Consider the following 18,757-nt stretch of genomic DNA (forward strand, 5'->3'; position numbering starts at 1 on the left):
TGTGAACGCAATATGAAATATGTGGATGTGCCAATAATCCGTGTACAGACTGTGTTGCTTTAAAGAGGTCATACAGTTTATCCCATCTCTCAGTTATCAATACTGCAGTCCTGATGTACCCCATTTTTTTGGTATTGAGTCCAACAATTTGGTCAGATTGAATGGGATTGTCTATCTGGGGTACACAACTTTGAAGGAGTCAGTTCGGTCAGTTGGCTGGTTGACAGTTTTTTTGGTTCAGTTCCTATGCTGGCTGAGAATATCATGAAGGACTGTCCTTCCCAACCTCTTACCTCGCCTGAGGTGTGGCGACATTCAGGCCAAACTATCACAAGTCGCCTCCCTGGAATGAGAGAGCAGTCGTATGGTCTCGTAACAGTGTGGCATTTTACTTTCATTGGGTTAGAGTGTCTCACCCTCCTTTTAAGGGCATTTTACCAACAAAATGTTTTCAATGAATTTCTATCTTATTTTCTCCACTTAAACAGTCTCATTTCTCATTTTCAATTGCACAGCTTGTTTATGTTTTAAGTACACTGTTTTCCTTGAGCAATATTATTTTACTCCCTGTTTTTTACGGTTTATTGTTATCATCCAATGTTAAATATTTGTTTGTTGTGTTCCCGATGCCATTATCACATGAGAACTGTCTCTTTAATTGCACTTCTATTGTATTTTGAGCACTATACCAGTCACTTAATTACCTCACCGCAAATGTATCTTTTTATTTTATCTGCACAGCTGTTGAGGTACCTTGGTGTACTGCTTGTTGCTTCTGATAGAATATTAACAGCAGTGTCTTGATAGTTAAGTTAGAGTTATCTTCAACTCTCATTCGTCACATCTTTCATTGGTTTCACACAAATGCAACAGTGCAAAGCTCAGTCAACATTGAAGACTTGCGGCAGGATTTGAAGTCAAAATCATTGGACTTAAAAGAGAGAACATTGCCAACAGAACTGTACATTGTCTGTCACAAAATGATGTTGCATTAGATTAAAATCATTATCAGGTGCAGTCCCAGATTTCTTTCTGTTTAAGAGTTGAGTTTTCTTTTTAAGTGTTGTCTACCTGGATATCTACTTCAATGTGAAACTGTTAGGATTTCTTTACATTCAACATTGTCTGCTTCTTTCTGGCCATTTACTTGTTTAATATAATATTACTGCTTCTTCAATCTGCTAATGTTTCAGACTACTTTAAGCTTTTGTTCCTCTGTACAAATTGCCTGAGAGCAGAATGAAATGAATTTCCGGCAACTGAAAGGCTGTCAAAACTGAGAATATGTCTTTATTGCCACTGTTATATAATACTCAGAGTTTGCTGCCAATTGGAGATTTGTTTTTTGTCTGGAGTTGAATAGAACTATTTTAAGTTCAACATTTGGGCTCTCTTCTCTCTTTGCCATTATTTGCAGAAGTTAAGCACAACCACATGTCTGTTTTTGTCTTTCTTTGGCCACATCTACATTTGTTGATACCATGTGTTCACTTACATCTCTTTTTCATTGCTAACATTTCAGTGATTCTTATCATGCCACGGGAAAGTTGTGATCTTTCCAAACACATCACATATTTTCAGGTATTCAGGGTGGTGACTATGTTCTGGTCATTATGATAGCTGGGATGTTAAACCAGATTGGGAAATAAATACAATGACATTCTTGCCCATTACCCCAGTCAGTAGTGCCAGTCTTGAGTTAATTTATGGAGTCAGAGATTCTTCTGTCTGGGTAAAAGTATCATCTGTGGTTACAGCAACTGCCTGCACGTCTGTGAGCTGTATCAGAAATATTCCTTTGTAGTTTGTTAATGAGCTTTGCTTTATCACTAACAATGTACCTTTTGTTTGCAGCCTCCAATCAATATATTATATGTCATATATATGACATTCCTCCGTGTTCAAATTGCAAATATCATTTATTTCTCAGGTTCAAATTACAATGAATTAAATTTTATTCTTGAGGAAGGTTGGTAAATGCTTCAGCTTTTGAATTCCTGTAACAACCCAGTGTAAGTTCAGAGAGCAGTTAAAGAAATTGGTGGAATTTCCCCTGACACGGGTTTAAATAGTGATCAAAATAAAATGCAATTTGAGTTCAACATTATTGTCTGTCAATTCCTTTTTCATTCATTCACACGTCATCTTGATTAGGTTGTCCTCATGAATTCTGCTGTTTTATCTTCTGTAGTGCGATCAGCAGTCCCTGGAGATACAACTGTACTTGTTTGTACAGACACATGGCATTAGAGGGACAAGAAGTGATTCAAGAAGGAAAATGTGGTGGAAACCAAGATTTGTCTAGTCTGAATATCTCAATCTTGCATATAATCTCATGTTAAAGAGTATGATGATCTGGGATATGAGAATTGTATAAAACAGTACATGATGACAACTCCCAAAGTTCTCTGTTCAGTTTGCTCAGCCATTCAACAAGATTGGTTAGGCCCAAGTTGGAATACTGCAAGAAATTCTGGTCTCCCGGCTTAGGAAAGATGTTGTGAAACTTGGGGGAAAAACTTACAAGGATGTTGCTAGGGTTGGATGGTTTGATCTCTAGGGAGAGGCTGAATAGGCTGGGACTATTTTCCCTGGAGCTTCAGAAGCTGAGGAGTAACCTTTTAAAGGTTTATAAAGTCACGAAGGGCATGAATAGCGTGAATAGCCAAGGTCTTTTTCCCTAGAGGGCATAGGGAGAGGGGAAGGATATAAAAGGGATCTAAGGGGCAACTTTTTCGTGCAGAAGGTGTTACATGTATGGAATGATCTGTCAGAAGAAGTGGTGGAGGCTGGTACAGTTACAACATTTAAAAGGCATCTGCATGGGTACATGAATAAGAAGGGTATGGGGGTTATGGTCCAACTGCTGGAAAATGGGACTAGATTAATTTAGGATATCAGCTGAAATCTTCTTCAATCAGTGAGACTGAAAATGCACCAAGATAAACAAACTGGTCATCAATAAGAATTAGTGAAGGGTGGGGTTTAAGTACAATATGGGTGTGGCTAGTCTTCCAATAAGAGGGAGTAAACGAGTGACAGGCCGCATCACTCCTTTACTTCTCTACCCTGATGAGAGTGATGTTACCTTTCTCGTTCTCCAGTGGGATGTGGGTTGGACCACCATTTATTGCCCATCCCTAGATGCCCTCGAGAAGGTGGCAGTGAGCTGCTTTCTGAATCGCTGCAGTCCATGTTCTGGAAGTTGCTTCATAATGCCCTTAGGGAGGGAATTCCAGGATTTTGACTCGGTGACACTGATGCAATGGTAACACATTTCCAAATCAGGACGGTGAGTGGTTCAGAAGGTAACTTGCAGATGATTGCGTTTTCATATATCTACTAACGTTGTCCTTCTAGATGGACGTGCTCAGGGTTTATAAACATATGTTTATAGAAACATAAGATTATGAGGGGAATAGATAATGTGGAGGCAGGGAGGTTGTTTCTGTTAGCAGGTGAAACTAGGACTAGAGGGCATCGCCTCAAAATAAAGGGAAGCAGATGTAGGACTGAGGTCAGGAGGAACTTCTTCACCCGAAGGGTTGTGAATCTGTGGAATTCCCTGCCCAGTGAAGTGGTTGAAGCTACCTCACTGAATATTTTTAAGGCAAAGATAGATAATTTTTTGAACAGTAAAGGAAATAAGGGTTATGGTGAGTGGGTGGGTAAGTGGAACTGAGTCTCAAAAAGATCAGCCATGATCTTATTAAATGGTGGGGCAGGCTCAAGGGGCCAGATGGCCTACTCCTGCTCCTAGTTCTTATGTTGCAATGGTGCTGTCTCAGGATTATTGGCAAATTTCTGAGGTGCATCTTGTTGATAGTATTTAATATTGCTACTCAGTCACGGTGGTAGGTGGAATGCATACTTGTGCAAGCGATGTTAATGAAGCCAGCTGCTTTTTCCTGGATGGTGTCAAGCTTCTTGAGTATTATTGGAGTTGCACTCATTTAGGCAAGTAGATGGTTTCCACTAGACTCTGACCTGTGCCTTGTAGATGGTGGACAGGCTTTGGGGAATCAGGATGGGAGTTACTCCCTGCAGTATTCCTCCCCTCCTCATACTCTTCTGAGAATAGTTTCTCCTGTTCTTCTAATGAACTAAAACCCCTCATCCCTGATACTGAGAAACTGACCCCACACTCTCTCAAAGACCTGACATATTTCCTAAAGTCTGGTCCTCAGAACTGAACAGAATATAGCAGCTGAGAATGAATCAATGACTTATGAAGATTTAGGAAATCTTAACTAAGGATCATTAAGCTTGAGCAACATAACATTTCACATTCAAAGATTTGTTGTAATGCACTCCCAGGTACTCTTGTTTAAAGTCATATCATTTAGTTAGTTCTGCCCCTCATTGCTCCTTACAAAATTCAACGTATACTGAATCATTTTGTGACATTCTGAGTATGTGAAAGATACAAAATACACATGAGGACTTTCTTTCTGCTTTACAGCTGATTTAAATTTGTAAACTTTACTCCAAAGATTGCAAAAGAATTGAGATTCATAGTGACCTGTTTTATTCAGAATCAACTTCAGCAGGAAGTCATTGAATGAAGAGGAAAGTTCCCATACAGCAGTTTTTTGAAGTTCACTACAGTTCTGACAACTCAATCAGCTCCACTCTCAGCACAGACCACAATTCTAAACACTGTCCACAGGAGTTCACCTGATGTTGTAAGACCAAGACTTGAGCCTTAAAATAATCCACATCCCAAAAAACTGCACTAATCTGGGTAATCCCACTAATTGCTACTTACTCTGCACAAACTGATGACACGAAATAGTATCAAGCTTGCTTTCTAACTTGCTTGAAGTAATACAATGTGTCAATAGTCTTCAAAGGAGTTTCTTCAAGAAACAGTTGAAGTAAAGATTGACATGAAGAATGGTATTTAATAGAGTCGTAGAGATTGACATCATATAAAGAGGCACCTTGATCCGTCGTATACGTGCCGGCACTCAATAATCTCTGTTTTAATCCCATTTTCTAGCATTGGACTCAAAGCCTTGTATGTTGTGGTCTTTCAAATGCTGATCAAAATAGTTCCAAAATGCCTGAGCATTCCAGCCATTTTAGGCAGCAGGTTCCCATTGTCTACAACTCTCTGAATGAAAGAAAATCCATGCAATCCACTTTGCACCTCCTGGGGTTTGTCTTAAGACTGTCCCACCTCATTGGTGACCCCTCTCCCAAAGGTAAAGTTTCTTCCTATCTACTTCCCTCAATATCTTTGTACATCTCAATCAGGTACCAGCCAGCCTTCTCTACATGAGGTAAAACAACCCCATCCCATCCGTCTCTCTTCATAGTTGAATTGCTGCAGTCCAAGCAGCATCCTAATAAGTGGGAGATCCCATGTCAAACAAGCATCTATAACCAAGTGAGAGGGAAAAGACGTTTAGAGAGGTCATTTTAGAGCTTCACATCCAGGCAAAGCCAACACTGGTGGAGTAATTAAAGTCAGGGAGGCAAAGAGGATGGAATGAGAAAGGACTGGTATTCCAAATAGTTGTGTGACTGCAGAATACAGAGATAGAGAGAAACAAGGTCATTTGGAAAATATATTGTAAATGGCCTCCCGATTTCTGTATATTTTAATGAGATTACTTCTCAATCTTCCAAATTTCGGAGATCCCAGGCCTGACTGACTCAGTTTTTCATCACAGGACAGACTTCTCTTTACAGGGACCAGTTTAGAGAAGCAATGACATTCCATTTCCCTTCCTATTCACTTGCTGTGTGTGCTGTGATGAATGAATCAGGACAGCCAGGCCTCTCGATGCCTCATTGTTCTGTAATTTTTTTTTAAGAATCCCTATAGTGTAGGAACAGGCCCTTCGGCCCAACAAGTCCACACCAACCCATCCGCATATTCCTCCTAATCTACACACTCCCTGAACACTATGGGCAATTTAGCAATGCCAATCCACCTAGCCTGCACACTGTTGGACTGTGGGAGGAAACCTACATAGACACAGGGAGAACATGCAAACTCCACACAAACAGTCACCCAAAGGTGGAATCAAACCTGGGGCTCCAGGCACTGTGAGGCAGCAGTGCTAACCACTGAGCCACCATGCCACCCCTAATCTCTAACTCAAACATGCCTCATTTCTAGTCTTCCTGCCAAATTGCACAAGTCCATTTTTTTTTACATTTTATTCCATTTGTCATTTTCTCTCCCACTCACTTATCCTAAATGCCTCCTATCTTTTCACAACTTCATTTCCTGCCTGCTTTTAAATCATCAACAAATGTGTGACGATATATTCAGTCCCATCACTGGAGTCATTGATATGAATTAAGAAAATTGAGGTCCCAACAATGATCCCTGTGGCACTTCACTAATTACAGCTCATTGACCCAAAATTCATCCAACTATCTCCACTCTCTGCTCCCTGTTATCTAACCAATCTGGTATTCATATTCATATCATTCTCTGCACTAGAAGCTTTTCGTGTTGTCACCTTTCAAAATGTCACTTAGAAATATCACATCACATTGATTCCTCAAAGAACACTAATAAATTTGTCAAATGCTATTTCCCTTCACAAATCCACATGGACTCTGTAGACTGCATTTCAATCTTCTTAGTATCATTCTATAACATCCTCAATTGATTCTAACGACCTCTCTGTGATAGATATCAGGCTCAGAAACCTGTTGATTCCTGAGTCCTGTCTCTATTATTTCTTGAATAGAGGAATTATATTTGTGATTCTCTAATTTGATGGAATCTTTATGGAATCCTGAATATTTTGGAAAATTAGAACCAGAGCACGCAGGATCTCCACAACCATTGCTTTTCAGAGTCCAAGATGCAGGCTATCAGATTCTGAATACTTGTCAACCTTTAGCTCTGATCATTGCCTCTGTATCCTTTCCTTGATGATTGCAATTATTTCCAAGTTTCTCTCTCCCTTTCATGCCTTGATTTTCTGTTACATTTGTGATGTTATTTATATACAATGCACATGCCCCAAAAATATCTGTTTAACATTTCTGTGAATTCCTTAATATCCAATATTCATTCCCAAACTCATTCAGTAGAAGAATAATACGTTTCATTTTAGAACACTTTCAGAACCTCTATTTTCATATTTTCAGCCAGTTCATCTCATACTCTCATTTCATACATTGTTTTTCTATACTATACTATTGATTGTTGATCTATACGATTGTTGAATTCTTTCTCGTCTTCACACAATTATAACTTGCTCTCTTTAACTTTATGCACTCTTTAATATTCTTAGTTATCCATTGGTGTGGAGCCTTCTCCTAGAATCCTTCTTTCACACCAGAAAGCAAAGTTGCAGAATGTAATGAAATATCTTCTCAAATGTCTGACACTGTCTCATCTAGTCACCCAGAAACTACATATTTCAGTTCAGTTTAGCCACTTATGTCTTTGCCTTCATTTGACTTCCAACGTCTTGTCATAGACTAACTCTTCTCTCCCTAAAAATGAATGGGCAATTCAATCTTGTAGTGATGACTGTTACCGAGCGCTTGCTTTATTATGAAGACACTAAATTAGACCAGTCTTGGATATGATTAACAGAAAAATCCAATCAATCTATTGTGAACTTGCTGCATCTCAAAGAGTAGGCCAACTGAGTAAATTCCTTACCACATTTCGTGCAAATTAATGATGATGTGTGAGCATGCTGATGTCAGTACAGTGGCTAACAGAGAGAATCCCTCACACACGCAGGACAAGTTAATGGTGGTGCATGAACATACTGATGAGTCAACAGAGTGGCTAACAGAGTGAATTCTTTTCCACACTCGGGGCAGGTGAATGGCCCCTTCCCAGTTTGAACTTCCTCATCTAATAGCAGCTTGGATGAATGAATGAATTCCTGACCACACTTGGAACATATAAATAGTCTCTCCCCAGCGTGCACTCGCTGGTGACTCAGCAGGGAGGACAACTCGGTGAATCCCTTCCCACATTCAGGGCAGGTCAATTGTTTCGGCTGAGTGTGAATTTTCTGGTGTTTCAGCAATCTGGATGACCGAGTGAATTCTTTCCCACACTTGGAGCAGGTGAATCTTTCCCCAGTGTGAGTTCGCTGGTGTACAGCGAGATGGGACGATCGCCTGAAACGACTCCCACAGTGAGAACACCTGAATGGTCTCTCATCAGTGTGAACACGCTGATGGGACAGCAGGTTCCCGGAACTTTTAAAGCATTTCCCACAGTCTGAGCATTTAAAAGGTCTCTCCTCAGTGTGAACTCGCTGGTGTCTTAGCAGGTCTGATGACAGAGCGAATCTCTTCCCACAGACAGAGCAAAGGAATGGCCTCTCTCCGGTGTGAGTACGTCGATGAGTTTCCAGCTGAGATGGATACCTGAATCCCACTTTGCAGTCCACACATTTCCATGGTTTGTCCCCAGTGAGCTCATCAACACTGCCTTCTCCTTCCATAGTCAGAATCTTATCAGGCAATGATAAATTCAGCAACTTTGCCAAACACTGATGTGATTTTTGGGTTGTCAATCTTCCACCTCGAACATCCTGTTAAATTGAATTAAAGCATATGAAAGGAACTGAGAGAGAGCTCGTGAGAAGGGAGGTAGCTTGTAATATTGACTGAATAATGTGATAACTTGTGGGGCCAGCAGTTTGAACTTTCCTAAAATCTTTAGGCCATCCAAAACTTTGCTGCGCATGGACTAACACCAAGTCTTGATCAGAGCCACCCAGTGCACACTAATTAACAAAGGTGATTAATAAGCGCCCAAATTTAAAATGCTCATCCTTGCTTTCCTTCATAATTGTCAGCATCCTATCTCTGTCGTGTCTGCACAACCCTCCAATAGCTCTGTGCTCATAGAATTCAGGTCATTTCAGCATTCCCAGCCTAAAGTGCCAAACTACTGGTGGCTTTTCTCTCATTTGCTGAGGTATCAAGCTCTGGAATTTCCTTCCTAAACATCCCACGTCGAACTCATTTTTCTCCCTGAAGATATTTATTAATGTTACCTTTTTGACCAAGGTTTTAGTCACTTGCCCGAACATCTCCTAATTAGATTAGGTTCCCTACAGCGTGGAAACAGGCCCTTTGGTCCAACAAGTCCACACCGCCCTTGCAGCACCCCACCCAGACCCATTCCCCTATAACCCACACACACCCCTGAACACTATGGGCAATTTAGCATGGCCAATCCACATAGTCAGCACGTCTTTGGACTGTGGGAGGAAACCCAGGCAGACACGGGGAGAATGTGCAAACTCCACACAGACTGTTACCTGAGGCTGGAATTGAACCTGGGTACCTGGTGCTGTGAGGCTGCAGTGCTACACACTGAGCCACTGTGCTGCCCCTAATGTGGTTCAGTATTAAGTTCTATTATATAACATTCGTGTAAAATTGCTCGGATTGTTTTATTATCTGAAATGCAGTATTAAAGAACAAATCATTGTTGCTGACTTGGACATATAGCAATGATTCTTCATCATCGCTGAGAAAATCACTTCTAAGTCCTTAACACACAGCATTGTAGGAGCACCTTCACCACACAGACTGCAAAAGCTTTAGAAAGTCAAACATCAACTTCTCCAGAGCCAACTGGGAATTGGAAACATTTTCTGTTTTGCTCGTGATGCATAAATGTCGAGATTAAACTTTAAAGTTATATCTATGTAAAACAGATTTTAAAAAAATTCACAAGAAATATCTGACTGAGTCAAGGCAGATAAAGGAAAGCTCTTTGCACTAGCTGATCATGAGAAAATTACGAAACAGATATTTATGGTTTTGTGTAAGACCCACAGAGAGAGTGTGAGGAAGAAATTTTATGCAATGATTGCTAATGACTTTGAACTCAATGCTTACATTCAGAGGCTGATAAAACTCAGGTTGAGTGATCCTGGCAGTATTTGATGTGATGCCTGGTTGAAATTTCCTGACTGCCACTCCTCTTTGAATATTCTGTGAAAGTAATTCAGAAAATTACCACTGTCAGTCCAGGATAATAACTGTGAAGAGACAGGCACTCGAATCACAGAATCCCTACAGTGCAGATGCAGACTATTTGCACCGACCCTCCAAGAGCATATCCCATCCTATCCTCACAACACTGCACTTAGTGGCTACTCCTCCTAGCCAGCACATCCCTGCACACTATGGGGCAATTTAGCATGGCCAATCCACCTAATCAGCACATCTATGGACTACTGGAGGAAACCAGAGCACGTAGAGGTAACTGACGCAGACATGGGGAGAACATCTAAATTCTGCACAGGCCGTCAGCCAAGGTTGGAATTGAACCCAGGTCCCTGGTGCTGTGAGGCAGCATTCTTTTTGGCTTAGTTTGCTGTGTCCAAATTGTCCCAAACTCACTCCTTGTAGAAGGAGATTCCAAAATGAATTCAGGTTAACATTCACAACAATCCCTCCTCCTGATGCAGGTTGATGGCCCTACATCCCCCTAGCTGCATATTTCCTCTTTGCAGCTGGCATCCTGCAATTCCAGAAATTATGTTTACTCAGTGTTGTAAATTTCTGTGGTGGACCTCATGCGACTGAAGAAAACCAGGCACATGGGGCAGGATGTCCCACGAGGTGGTAAAATCTGCTTCATTTTCGTTTCTTTTGTGCAGCCGCTCTGCCTTATCGTTAAGACATTGAGTGCAAAGGGCATTTGCATCTTGATGGACAAGTTGTCTCAATTCTGACTAATCGTCAGCATGATCCATCCACTAAGATATAGTAAGAACTGCTGATGCTGGAGTTTGAGATAGCAATGTATGGGGCTGGAGGAACACAGCAGGCCAGGCAGCATCAGAGGGGCAGGAAAGCTGACGTTTTGGGTCTGGACCCTTCTTCAGAAATGGGGGAGGGGAAGGGAGCTCTGAAATAAGTAGTTGGGGTGTGGTGATAGAGGGTGGTTAGTGTAGCAGGTGGCGAGAAGACAGAAAAGTCAAGGAAGTAGGGATGAAACCAGTAAAGGTGATGTAGGTAGGAAGTTGGGATAGGGGTTGGTCAGTGAGGAGGAAGGGGCAGATAGGTGGGAGGGAGGACATACAGGTCAAGGAGGTGGGGATGCAGCTGGTAAAGGTAAGTGTAGGTAGGAAGTAGAGGTAGGGTTTGTTCAGTGAAGTGGGAGGAGCAGACAGGTGGGAGAGAAGACAGATAGGTCAAGGAGGCAGGGGTGAGAAGTGGGGCAGCTCTTGGGATGAGGTCGGCGGAGAGGAGATTTTAAGGCTTGTAAAGTCCACATTGAGACCATTGGGTTTCTGGGTGGCATCGCTGTGGCACTGGAGGAGCCCAGGGTGGACATGTCATCCATGGAGTGGGAGGGGGAGTTGAAGTGGTTCGCAACTGGGAGGTGTTGTCTGGTCCATGGATGAGGCATTCCACTCCTGGACATCCCTGATGTCCTTGTTTTTCCATCCCCCTGTCCAGTGGTCAAAAATGCCCTTGACCCCATATCTTGCATTTCCCACACCTCAGCCCTCACATCCCCTCCCCACAATAAAAACAAAGATAGAATTCCCCTTGTCCTCATGTAAAACCCCATTAACCTCCGGATTCCATGCATCATTCTCTGCCACTTCCACCACCTGCAATCTGACGCCATTACAAAGGATATATTTCTCTCCACACCCTAATCTGCCTTCCGGAGGGACCGCTCTCTCCGTGACTCACTCATCCACTCTACACTCCCCACCACACCTGGCACTTTTCCTTGCACAGGTGGTGCTACACCTGCCCCTCCACCTCCCCCTTCACCTCCATCCCAGGTCCTAAGAAAACCATCTACATTAGCGGATGTACAGGTGAACATTTGTTTAATTTGATCTATTGCATCTGCTGTTCCCGATGTGGCCTCCTCTATATTGGGAGACCAAGCAGAGGCTTTGAGACTGCTTTGTCGGTTCGCAACAAACAACATGTCCCAGTCACTAAGTATTTCGACATGTCCATCCTGGGCCCCCTCCAGTGTCACAACTATGCCACCTGGAAATTGAAGGAACAGCACCTCATATTCTGTCTTGGACCTCTACAACCCAATGGTCTCAATGTGGACTTTACAAGCTTCAAAATCTCCCTGCCCCCGACCTCATCCAAGACCAGCCTCCCTCTCACCCCCACCTCCTTGATCTGTCCATCTTCTCTCCCACCAAACTGCTCCTCCCACTTCGCTGACCAACCGCCACCCCCACCACCTACCTCCACTAGCCTCATCGCCGCCTCCTTGATCTGTCTGTCTTCTCTCCGCTTATCTGCCCCACTATCCACCGTCTATCACTGCCCCCCCCCCCCCATTTATTTCAGAGCCACCTTCCCCTCCCCCATTTCTGAAGAAGGGTTCCGACCCGAAACGACAACTTTCCTACTCCTCTCATGACGCCTGGCCTGCTGTGTTCCTCCAGCCTCACATTTGTTATCTTCGGCTCCGTCCACTGTTGCCCCGGTGGCGGCACAGGTCGCGGAGTGGGGGGGGGGGGGGGGGGGGGGCGCACATGCGCCGTACTGTCTAGTTACTCCCCAGTGAAGGAACAGTGTAGCACACAGCGTAAAGTTCGGAGTTTGGGACCCGGTTCTGTGCAAACGGCGGGACCGGAGGTTACGTTTCGAATTTGTAGTTCAGAAGAGACGTTTCCGAAGCCTCTCCACTCATCCCCGGGAACTATCGCTCCCTCCGCCCCGTCTCAATCTCACCCTTCGTGGAGCCGAGGTAAATGCAGACTTCGCGCTGAAGCCGCCGTTCCGCGCATGCTCTATACACTTGGACAATACGACGCCTGCGCCTCGCTTTGTTTTGTGCCCAGGCTATATTCTCTACCGCGCGGAATGCTGGGTCAGAGACTCGCCATTGAATATTTCAATCTACGTCTCAAGATCTTTTCAATTTTAAACCTCTTACTTTAGTTTAAAGTTCTAAAATTTTCAAATTTAAATGGTCTAAATACCAAATAAGATGTTCAGATGTAAAGTTTACAGTGATAACCATTTGGTGCGACTGATGCAAGAAAACACAATTTTTTTTATGTGTTAATGTTCATGGATGAGAGACATTGATTGATATAGCACGGAAATTACACTTTTATATAAATAATTCGGATGTTAATATAGGAGGAAAGGTTAGTAATTTTGCAGATGACATCAAATTTGGTAGTGCAGTGGATAGTGAAGAAGGCTATCTCAGAGTACAACAGGAGGTCAATCAGATGGGCTGTGGAGCGGCAGATGGAATTTAGTTTGGGTAAATGTGAGCTGTTGCATTTTGGGAAGGCAAATCAGAGCAGGACATATACAGTTAATGCTAGGGTCCTGGGGTGTGTTGGTGAACAAAGAGACCTTGGACTCCGGTAGCATTGTTTCTCGAAGGTGGAATCATAGGTACAGATGAAGGTTAACTACACTTGCTTTTAGTGGTCAGTGCATTGAGTACATGATTTTCAGTGTCATGTTGTGTCTGTGCAAGACATTGGCTAGGCCACTTTTGGAATGCTGCATTCAATTCTCGCCTCCCCACGATAGGAAAGGTGTTGTTAAACTTGAAAGGATGCAGCAAAGATTTATAATTATGTTTCTGGGTTTGGAGGACTTGAGCAATCAGGAAAAGCTGAATACGCTGGAGCTATTTTCCTTGGATCGTCAGCGGTTGAGGGGTGAATTTATAGAGTTTTATATAACCATGAGGGGCATCTATAGGGTGAATAGCCAAGGTCTTTTTCTCGGGGTAGGGGAGTCCAAAGCTAGAGGACATAGGTTTAAGGTGAGAGGAGAAAGATTTAAAACGGGCCTAGGGGGAAACTTTGTCATGCTGATGGTTGTGCATGGAATGAGCTGCCAGAGGAGTTGGTGAAGATAAGTACAATTAGAACATTTAAAAGGCATATGGATGGGCACATGAATGGGAAGGGTTTGGAGTGATAAAACCAAATGCTGGTAAACAGGACTAGATGAAATTCGGATATCTGGTTGGCATAGAAGAGTTGGATGAAAGGGTCTGTTTCCATGCAGCATAACTCTATAAATGACAAAATTAAAAAAAAAATGAACCCAGCGCCAATCCTTGTGGCTCACTGCTGGTCACAGGCTTCAACGATCACCCTCAGTCTCCTACCTTCAAATCAATTTTGTACCCATATGGCTACCGTCCCTGAATTCCATGAGATTTACCCTTGCTAGCCAGTCTACCATGTGGAACCTTGTCAAACGCCTTTAGAAGATGGTCTAGACAATTTTCACTGCCCTGCCTTCATCAGCCTTCTTTATCACTTCTTCAAAAAACTCAATCAAGTTACTATTTCACGATTTCCCATGCACAAAGCCATGTTGACTATCCTTGTTCAGTCCTTGCCATTACAAATGCATATAGATCCTGTCTATATTTGCTGCAACAATGTTCCCACCACTGACGTCAAACTCACCGGTCGATAGTTCCCTAACTTTTCCTCATCAACTTTCATAAGCAATGGCACCACATTAGCCATTCTCCAGTCTTCTGGCACCTCACTCAAGTCTATTGAGGATACAATTGTCTCAGCAAGGGGGTCGAGCCATGAATTCCCAAGTTTCCCACAAAGTTCTAGGATATACCTGATTGGATTCCTGGGAGCTATTCACATTTATGCATTTCAACATGTTCAGCACTACCTCCTCGATAATAATTTTCATTATAAATTGGAAAACTCCATGTCACACATCACATCTGTGCAGCTCTCCAAATTCACGTCTTATTTGATTCAATTTTCTTACTTTCTTTTCATAGTGCTGCTCATTTTTCACGTTCAAATATACATACGATTCCCTTTTGAATGCCTGAATTAAATTTGCCTGTACCAGACTCTCGAGTCATGCTTTCCAGATCCTGACCATGTGCTGCCTGCAAAAGTATTTGTTTTCCTCATATACATTTGGCCTCTTTTACTGAGTACATTCAACGCTGCCCTCTAATCCTGGACAGATGGGAGTTGTCGTCAAGCTTCCAGTCCAGAACCGTGTATGACTGGTCAGGTTGGCCAGCAACAGATGCCAGGTAGAAGCCAACACCCTTGGGCAAAGGTTTTATAGCCCATGCTGAGGAGAGAGACCGGATGCTAGTTTTTAAGTGAACAAAGATCCCCTTCCTTTGGTAGCAGCACGAGGACAACCTTCCACCAAGGAAGCGGCAGCTCTTCTGCTGTAAGGCACTTCCCCAGGACCCGTATAGAGTCGCCAAACCCAGGATGAGCGAGAATACTCTGAAGAACTTCACAGTCAACCGGTCCAGCACCCGCTGCTTGCTCCTCAAGAGCTGGACAAGGGTGCCACTCAGCTCCTCAAAGTTACAGGAGAATCGAGTCTTCTGGCATCCTCTGGGCTGAGCTACAGCAGATCCTCCCACAAAACTCTGTGAGTGTCCTTACTGGATGGATCGGGAGTGAAGAGAGCCATGTAATAAGTGAGAATCTGAGCCTTGATGCCCTCCAGATTCGAGACAAGGAACTTGTAATGAGCACTGTGCCTTTCTTCCCGAGGATAGAAGAAGGGGGAGCTGCAGTCCAGGTCCTGGAGGAGCCAGATTCACAACCTCACTTGTGTGCCCTGGAAGCGCATGAGCTTCTCTTCTTACAACCCTAACAGGGCCGTGTCTACATCAGGTTGACTGAGACATGACTCCAGACCGAGCACCTCCTTCTCCAAACCCTCATCCTGGATTTCCATCTTTTTTTGATCCCCTCGCTTACATCTGACAGAAGATGCAGATGTGAGCTGTGCCCACGTCCCAGTAGAGCCTCAAGGAGAGGAAGCACTGTCCCCGTTTCCTTCTCCAGCCAGCCCAGAACGGACAAAACAAATTCTGGAACAGCTCGTCGTCCGGGAGCAGTTTGTTAAAATGCCAGGGCATCACTTTAACTCAGTGGTTAGCGCTAGTGCCTCACAGCGCCAGGCACCCGGATTCGATTCCACCCTCGGGTGAGTACTTGGAGTGTGCACATTCTCGCCCTGTCTGCGTGGGTTTCCTCCGGGTGTTCCACTTTCCTCCCACAGTCCAAACAATATGCATGTTAGGTGGATTGGCCATGCTAAATTGCCCGTAATGCCCAGGGATGTTCAGGTTTTGTGGGTTAGACGTGGGAAATGGAGGGGTAGGGGAATGGATCGGGGTGGAATGCTCTTCAGAGGGGCAGTGTGGAGTTGCTGGGCCGAATGGCCTGTTTTCACACCGTTGGGATTCTCTGATCGCATGTGGACGTGAGCCAGATAGAAGGAACTACTCCCACACCAAGTAATGGTCTCTGCATGGCACTAGCAGCATGGAGGCTGCCAGAATGCAAGAGGTATGCGCTCATGAAATGTACAGGCAGTCGGTCCTCAATGCACTGACCCCAGACAATGGAGTCAGGCTGGACATTTCACCAGGTGTCTACCAGGTCAAAGGACCTTTTCAATCCCACAAGCTCGTCGCCGATACCAAACCAGATTGGGCACCACCTTGGCGCACGTCCTCGAGGAAGCAGTTACAATCTTCCCTGTGGACTATGCACTGGCTTTCATTGATGAAAGCGAGATGAATGGACACATCTCTGTCGAAGCGCATTTGCCTCAGCCTGACTAAGGGAGCCTAGATATTCATGAAGTGAAGCACTGTGACCCCCCTCGTCCCACCAGCCACACCGTCAGATTAAGCAAAAGGCCTGGCACAGGCTCCTTGACCCTCGAAATCTCCGGCTGGAAATATGGGGCCAGCAAGATAGCCATCCCGCCTGATGTGTGGGTGAGGTGACTTACGTGGACTCTCCTTGGCAGTCCAGAGACCTGGTGGCTTTGTCTCCCGTGGCAGTATTGGGTTCTTGCAGGAATCACACCACATACTTCCTGTCCTGAGAAGGACCAAGAAGTTCTGGAATCTGCAATGTGAATACAAGCTGCCGGCAATGTTTAGGCTGGTTATGGTAATCTTCATTGTCAGTAGTAGTGAGCAAGTGTCACCAGTGAAACTGTTAAAAATGCTCAGAGGGCAGACATGGAGCGGTATTCAGGTCCCTCACCCTCTTTCTGAGTGCACTGAGACACAACGTGAACCACTACTGGTTATCTTGAGCCAGGCTGAGTGTGTGGCAAACAGCCTTGGTGGATCAGAAGACCAGCCTAAAATCCTTCCAGCACTTGAGAGTCAGCCGGACTCTATCACGACCACCATGAATACCCTCATAAAGTGCCAGTGTTCCTCGATGGGGATAAGGGGGATCTCGGTGGGGTGGCACGAGGAAGTATAGAACTTTACTGGGGATGGATTCCGGTGTCATCACCAGTGCCCAGTACTGAGCCCGAATGCCGTCTAGGTGGCCGTCCTTGGCCAGTTGCAGTGAGGGTTGCAGGTCACGGCAGGAACGTCCTCGATGCACTCCATCAAGGCCTGTTCTGTGTCTGGGCGGAGACCTGAGGTCCTGCTTCTCTCCTGAAACTGAGATATCTGGTTCCTCAAGGAAAATGCTCTCCCCGAGAGCTGTGGTGTCCTGGAAAACAGGGAGGGAGGAGGGAGGAAAACGCCTTCCTCCTCTCCACCACCCAATGACATTCGTGAACCATGGAGGAAACTGATGACCAGGATTCACAAACACCAGCCGGCATTGAAAAGATATGACCAATATTCACTTGTCCTGATACACACAGTCAATGAAGGCCATCATTTCGTTTGGGACAAAGTGATTATACTGGGACAAGTGAGCAACAGACGTGCAAGGGAATTTCTGGAGTCCTGGTTCACAACATGGGATTCCATTGACAAACTCATAGAAATATGCCCTGTGTACAGAAGACGCGGAGAATTCTTCAGGAAGTTAAACTTTTATTTGCAAACAAAAGCTGTGACAATCAGAAAATGGTTTCCCGATTGCCCCCGAATCTCAGGGTCCGTGATTCTTTATACTTTTTAGTTATCATACTTTCCTCAAAGATTATCAGCATAACCAGTTGTTATCTCTCCAAAGCTATGCAGCAGACCAATTATGTTAGCTCATGTTATTTCGCTAAAGCTATTCGTCTTCCGAATCACTTTCTGCTACAGCGGTTCTCTACTTTCTGGCACAGTGGTTTTCTACTTTTTAGACTTAACCTATTCCATCCTGATGATTTCCTGCCACATTGTCTACTGTCTTCCTTTGCAGCAGTCTGAGGGTCAGTGATTTATGTAGCTCTCGCAGAATTAATAAAGTTCGCAGCCTAGAAGCCATTTTGTTACTAATTTGCATCGAGAAGCCATCTTGTCCAAGTTTCTTATTTATTACTACATCTGCCACAATGATCTTTCACCTCGGGTTGACCCCATTACATCATGCTAGTCCTTACTTCTATGTTACATGCTTTAATTAACTTAATTAAGCTGCCATTAATAGCTAACCTAGGGGTCCTACCATTGTTTTACACTCCCTTGACCTATGCTCAAGCACTTCATTCTGTTAAGGTACAGCATTCTATTGATTACTGTAACACTCCATAAATCAGAACATCATCCTGCTGATCATTGTGGGATTTAACCCTTTGTCTGCCCCCATAATTTTAATTTCCATCAAGGCCTGGTTCACAACATGGGATTCCATTGACAAACACATAGAAATATGCCCTGTATACAGACTGTTGCTGAAGAAAACAGCGACAAGACCCGTCACAACAGAGGATCATATAAATTCGGAACAGAGCAGAACACCTCTTTGATTAGAGGTTGCGCTGATGATGTTGTCTGTAACAGTAGTGAAACATCTGCATACCAGGGAACAACTGGCTCAGTGAACGAACA

The 18,757-nt window shown here is 44.0% G+C and overlaps 1 protein-coding gene across 1 annotated transcript; it reads right to left on the minus strand.

The window, feature by feature from the left end:
• Window positions 1-1,843: 1,843 nt before the first annotated feature.
• LOC125448992 (gastrula zinc finger protein XlCGF49.1-like) lies at window positions 1,844-12,739 on the minus strand. Its single transcript, XM_048524529.2, has 3 exons — window positions 12,688-12,739; window positions 9,856-9,951; window positions 1,844-8,534 (listed from the first exon to the last, which is right to left on the minus strand). Exon 3 carries the CDS (start codon window positions 8,442-8,444, stop codon window positions 7,698-7,700), a length of 747 nt encoding a protein of 248 aa, XP_048380486.1. The 5' UTR covers window positions 8,445-8,534; window positions 9,856-9,951; window positions 12,688-12,739; the 3' UTR covers window positions 1,844-7,697.
• Between the last annotated feature and the right edge of the window lie 6,018 nt (window positions 12,740-18,757).

Source organism: Stegostoma tigrinum, chromosome 43, assembly GCF_030684315.1.
Source record: "Stegostoma tigrinum isolate sSteTig4 chromosome 43, sSteTig4.hap1, whole genome shotgun sequence".
In the NCBI taxonomy this organism is placed as follows: domain Eukaryota; kingdom Metazoa; phylum Chordata; class Chondrichthyes; order Orectolobiformes; family Stegostomatidae; genus Stegostoma; species Stegostoma tigrinum.

What these genes read in the sequence shown, in the direction of transcription:
- LOC125448992 (XM_048524529.2), bottom strand. Translation starts at nt 8,444, where the DNA reads ATGGAAGGAGAAGGCAGTGTTGATGAGCTCACTGGGGACAAACCATGG.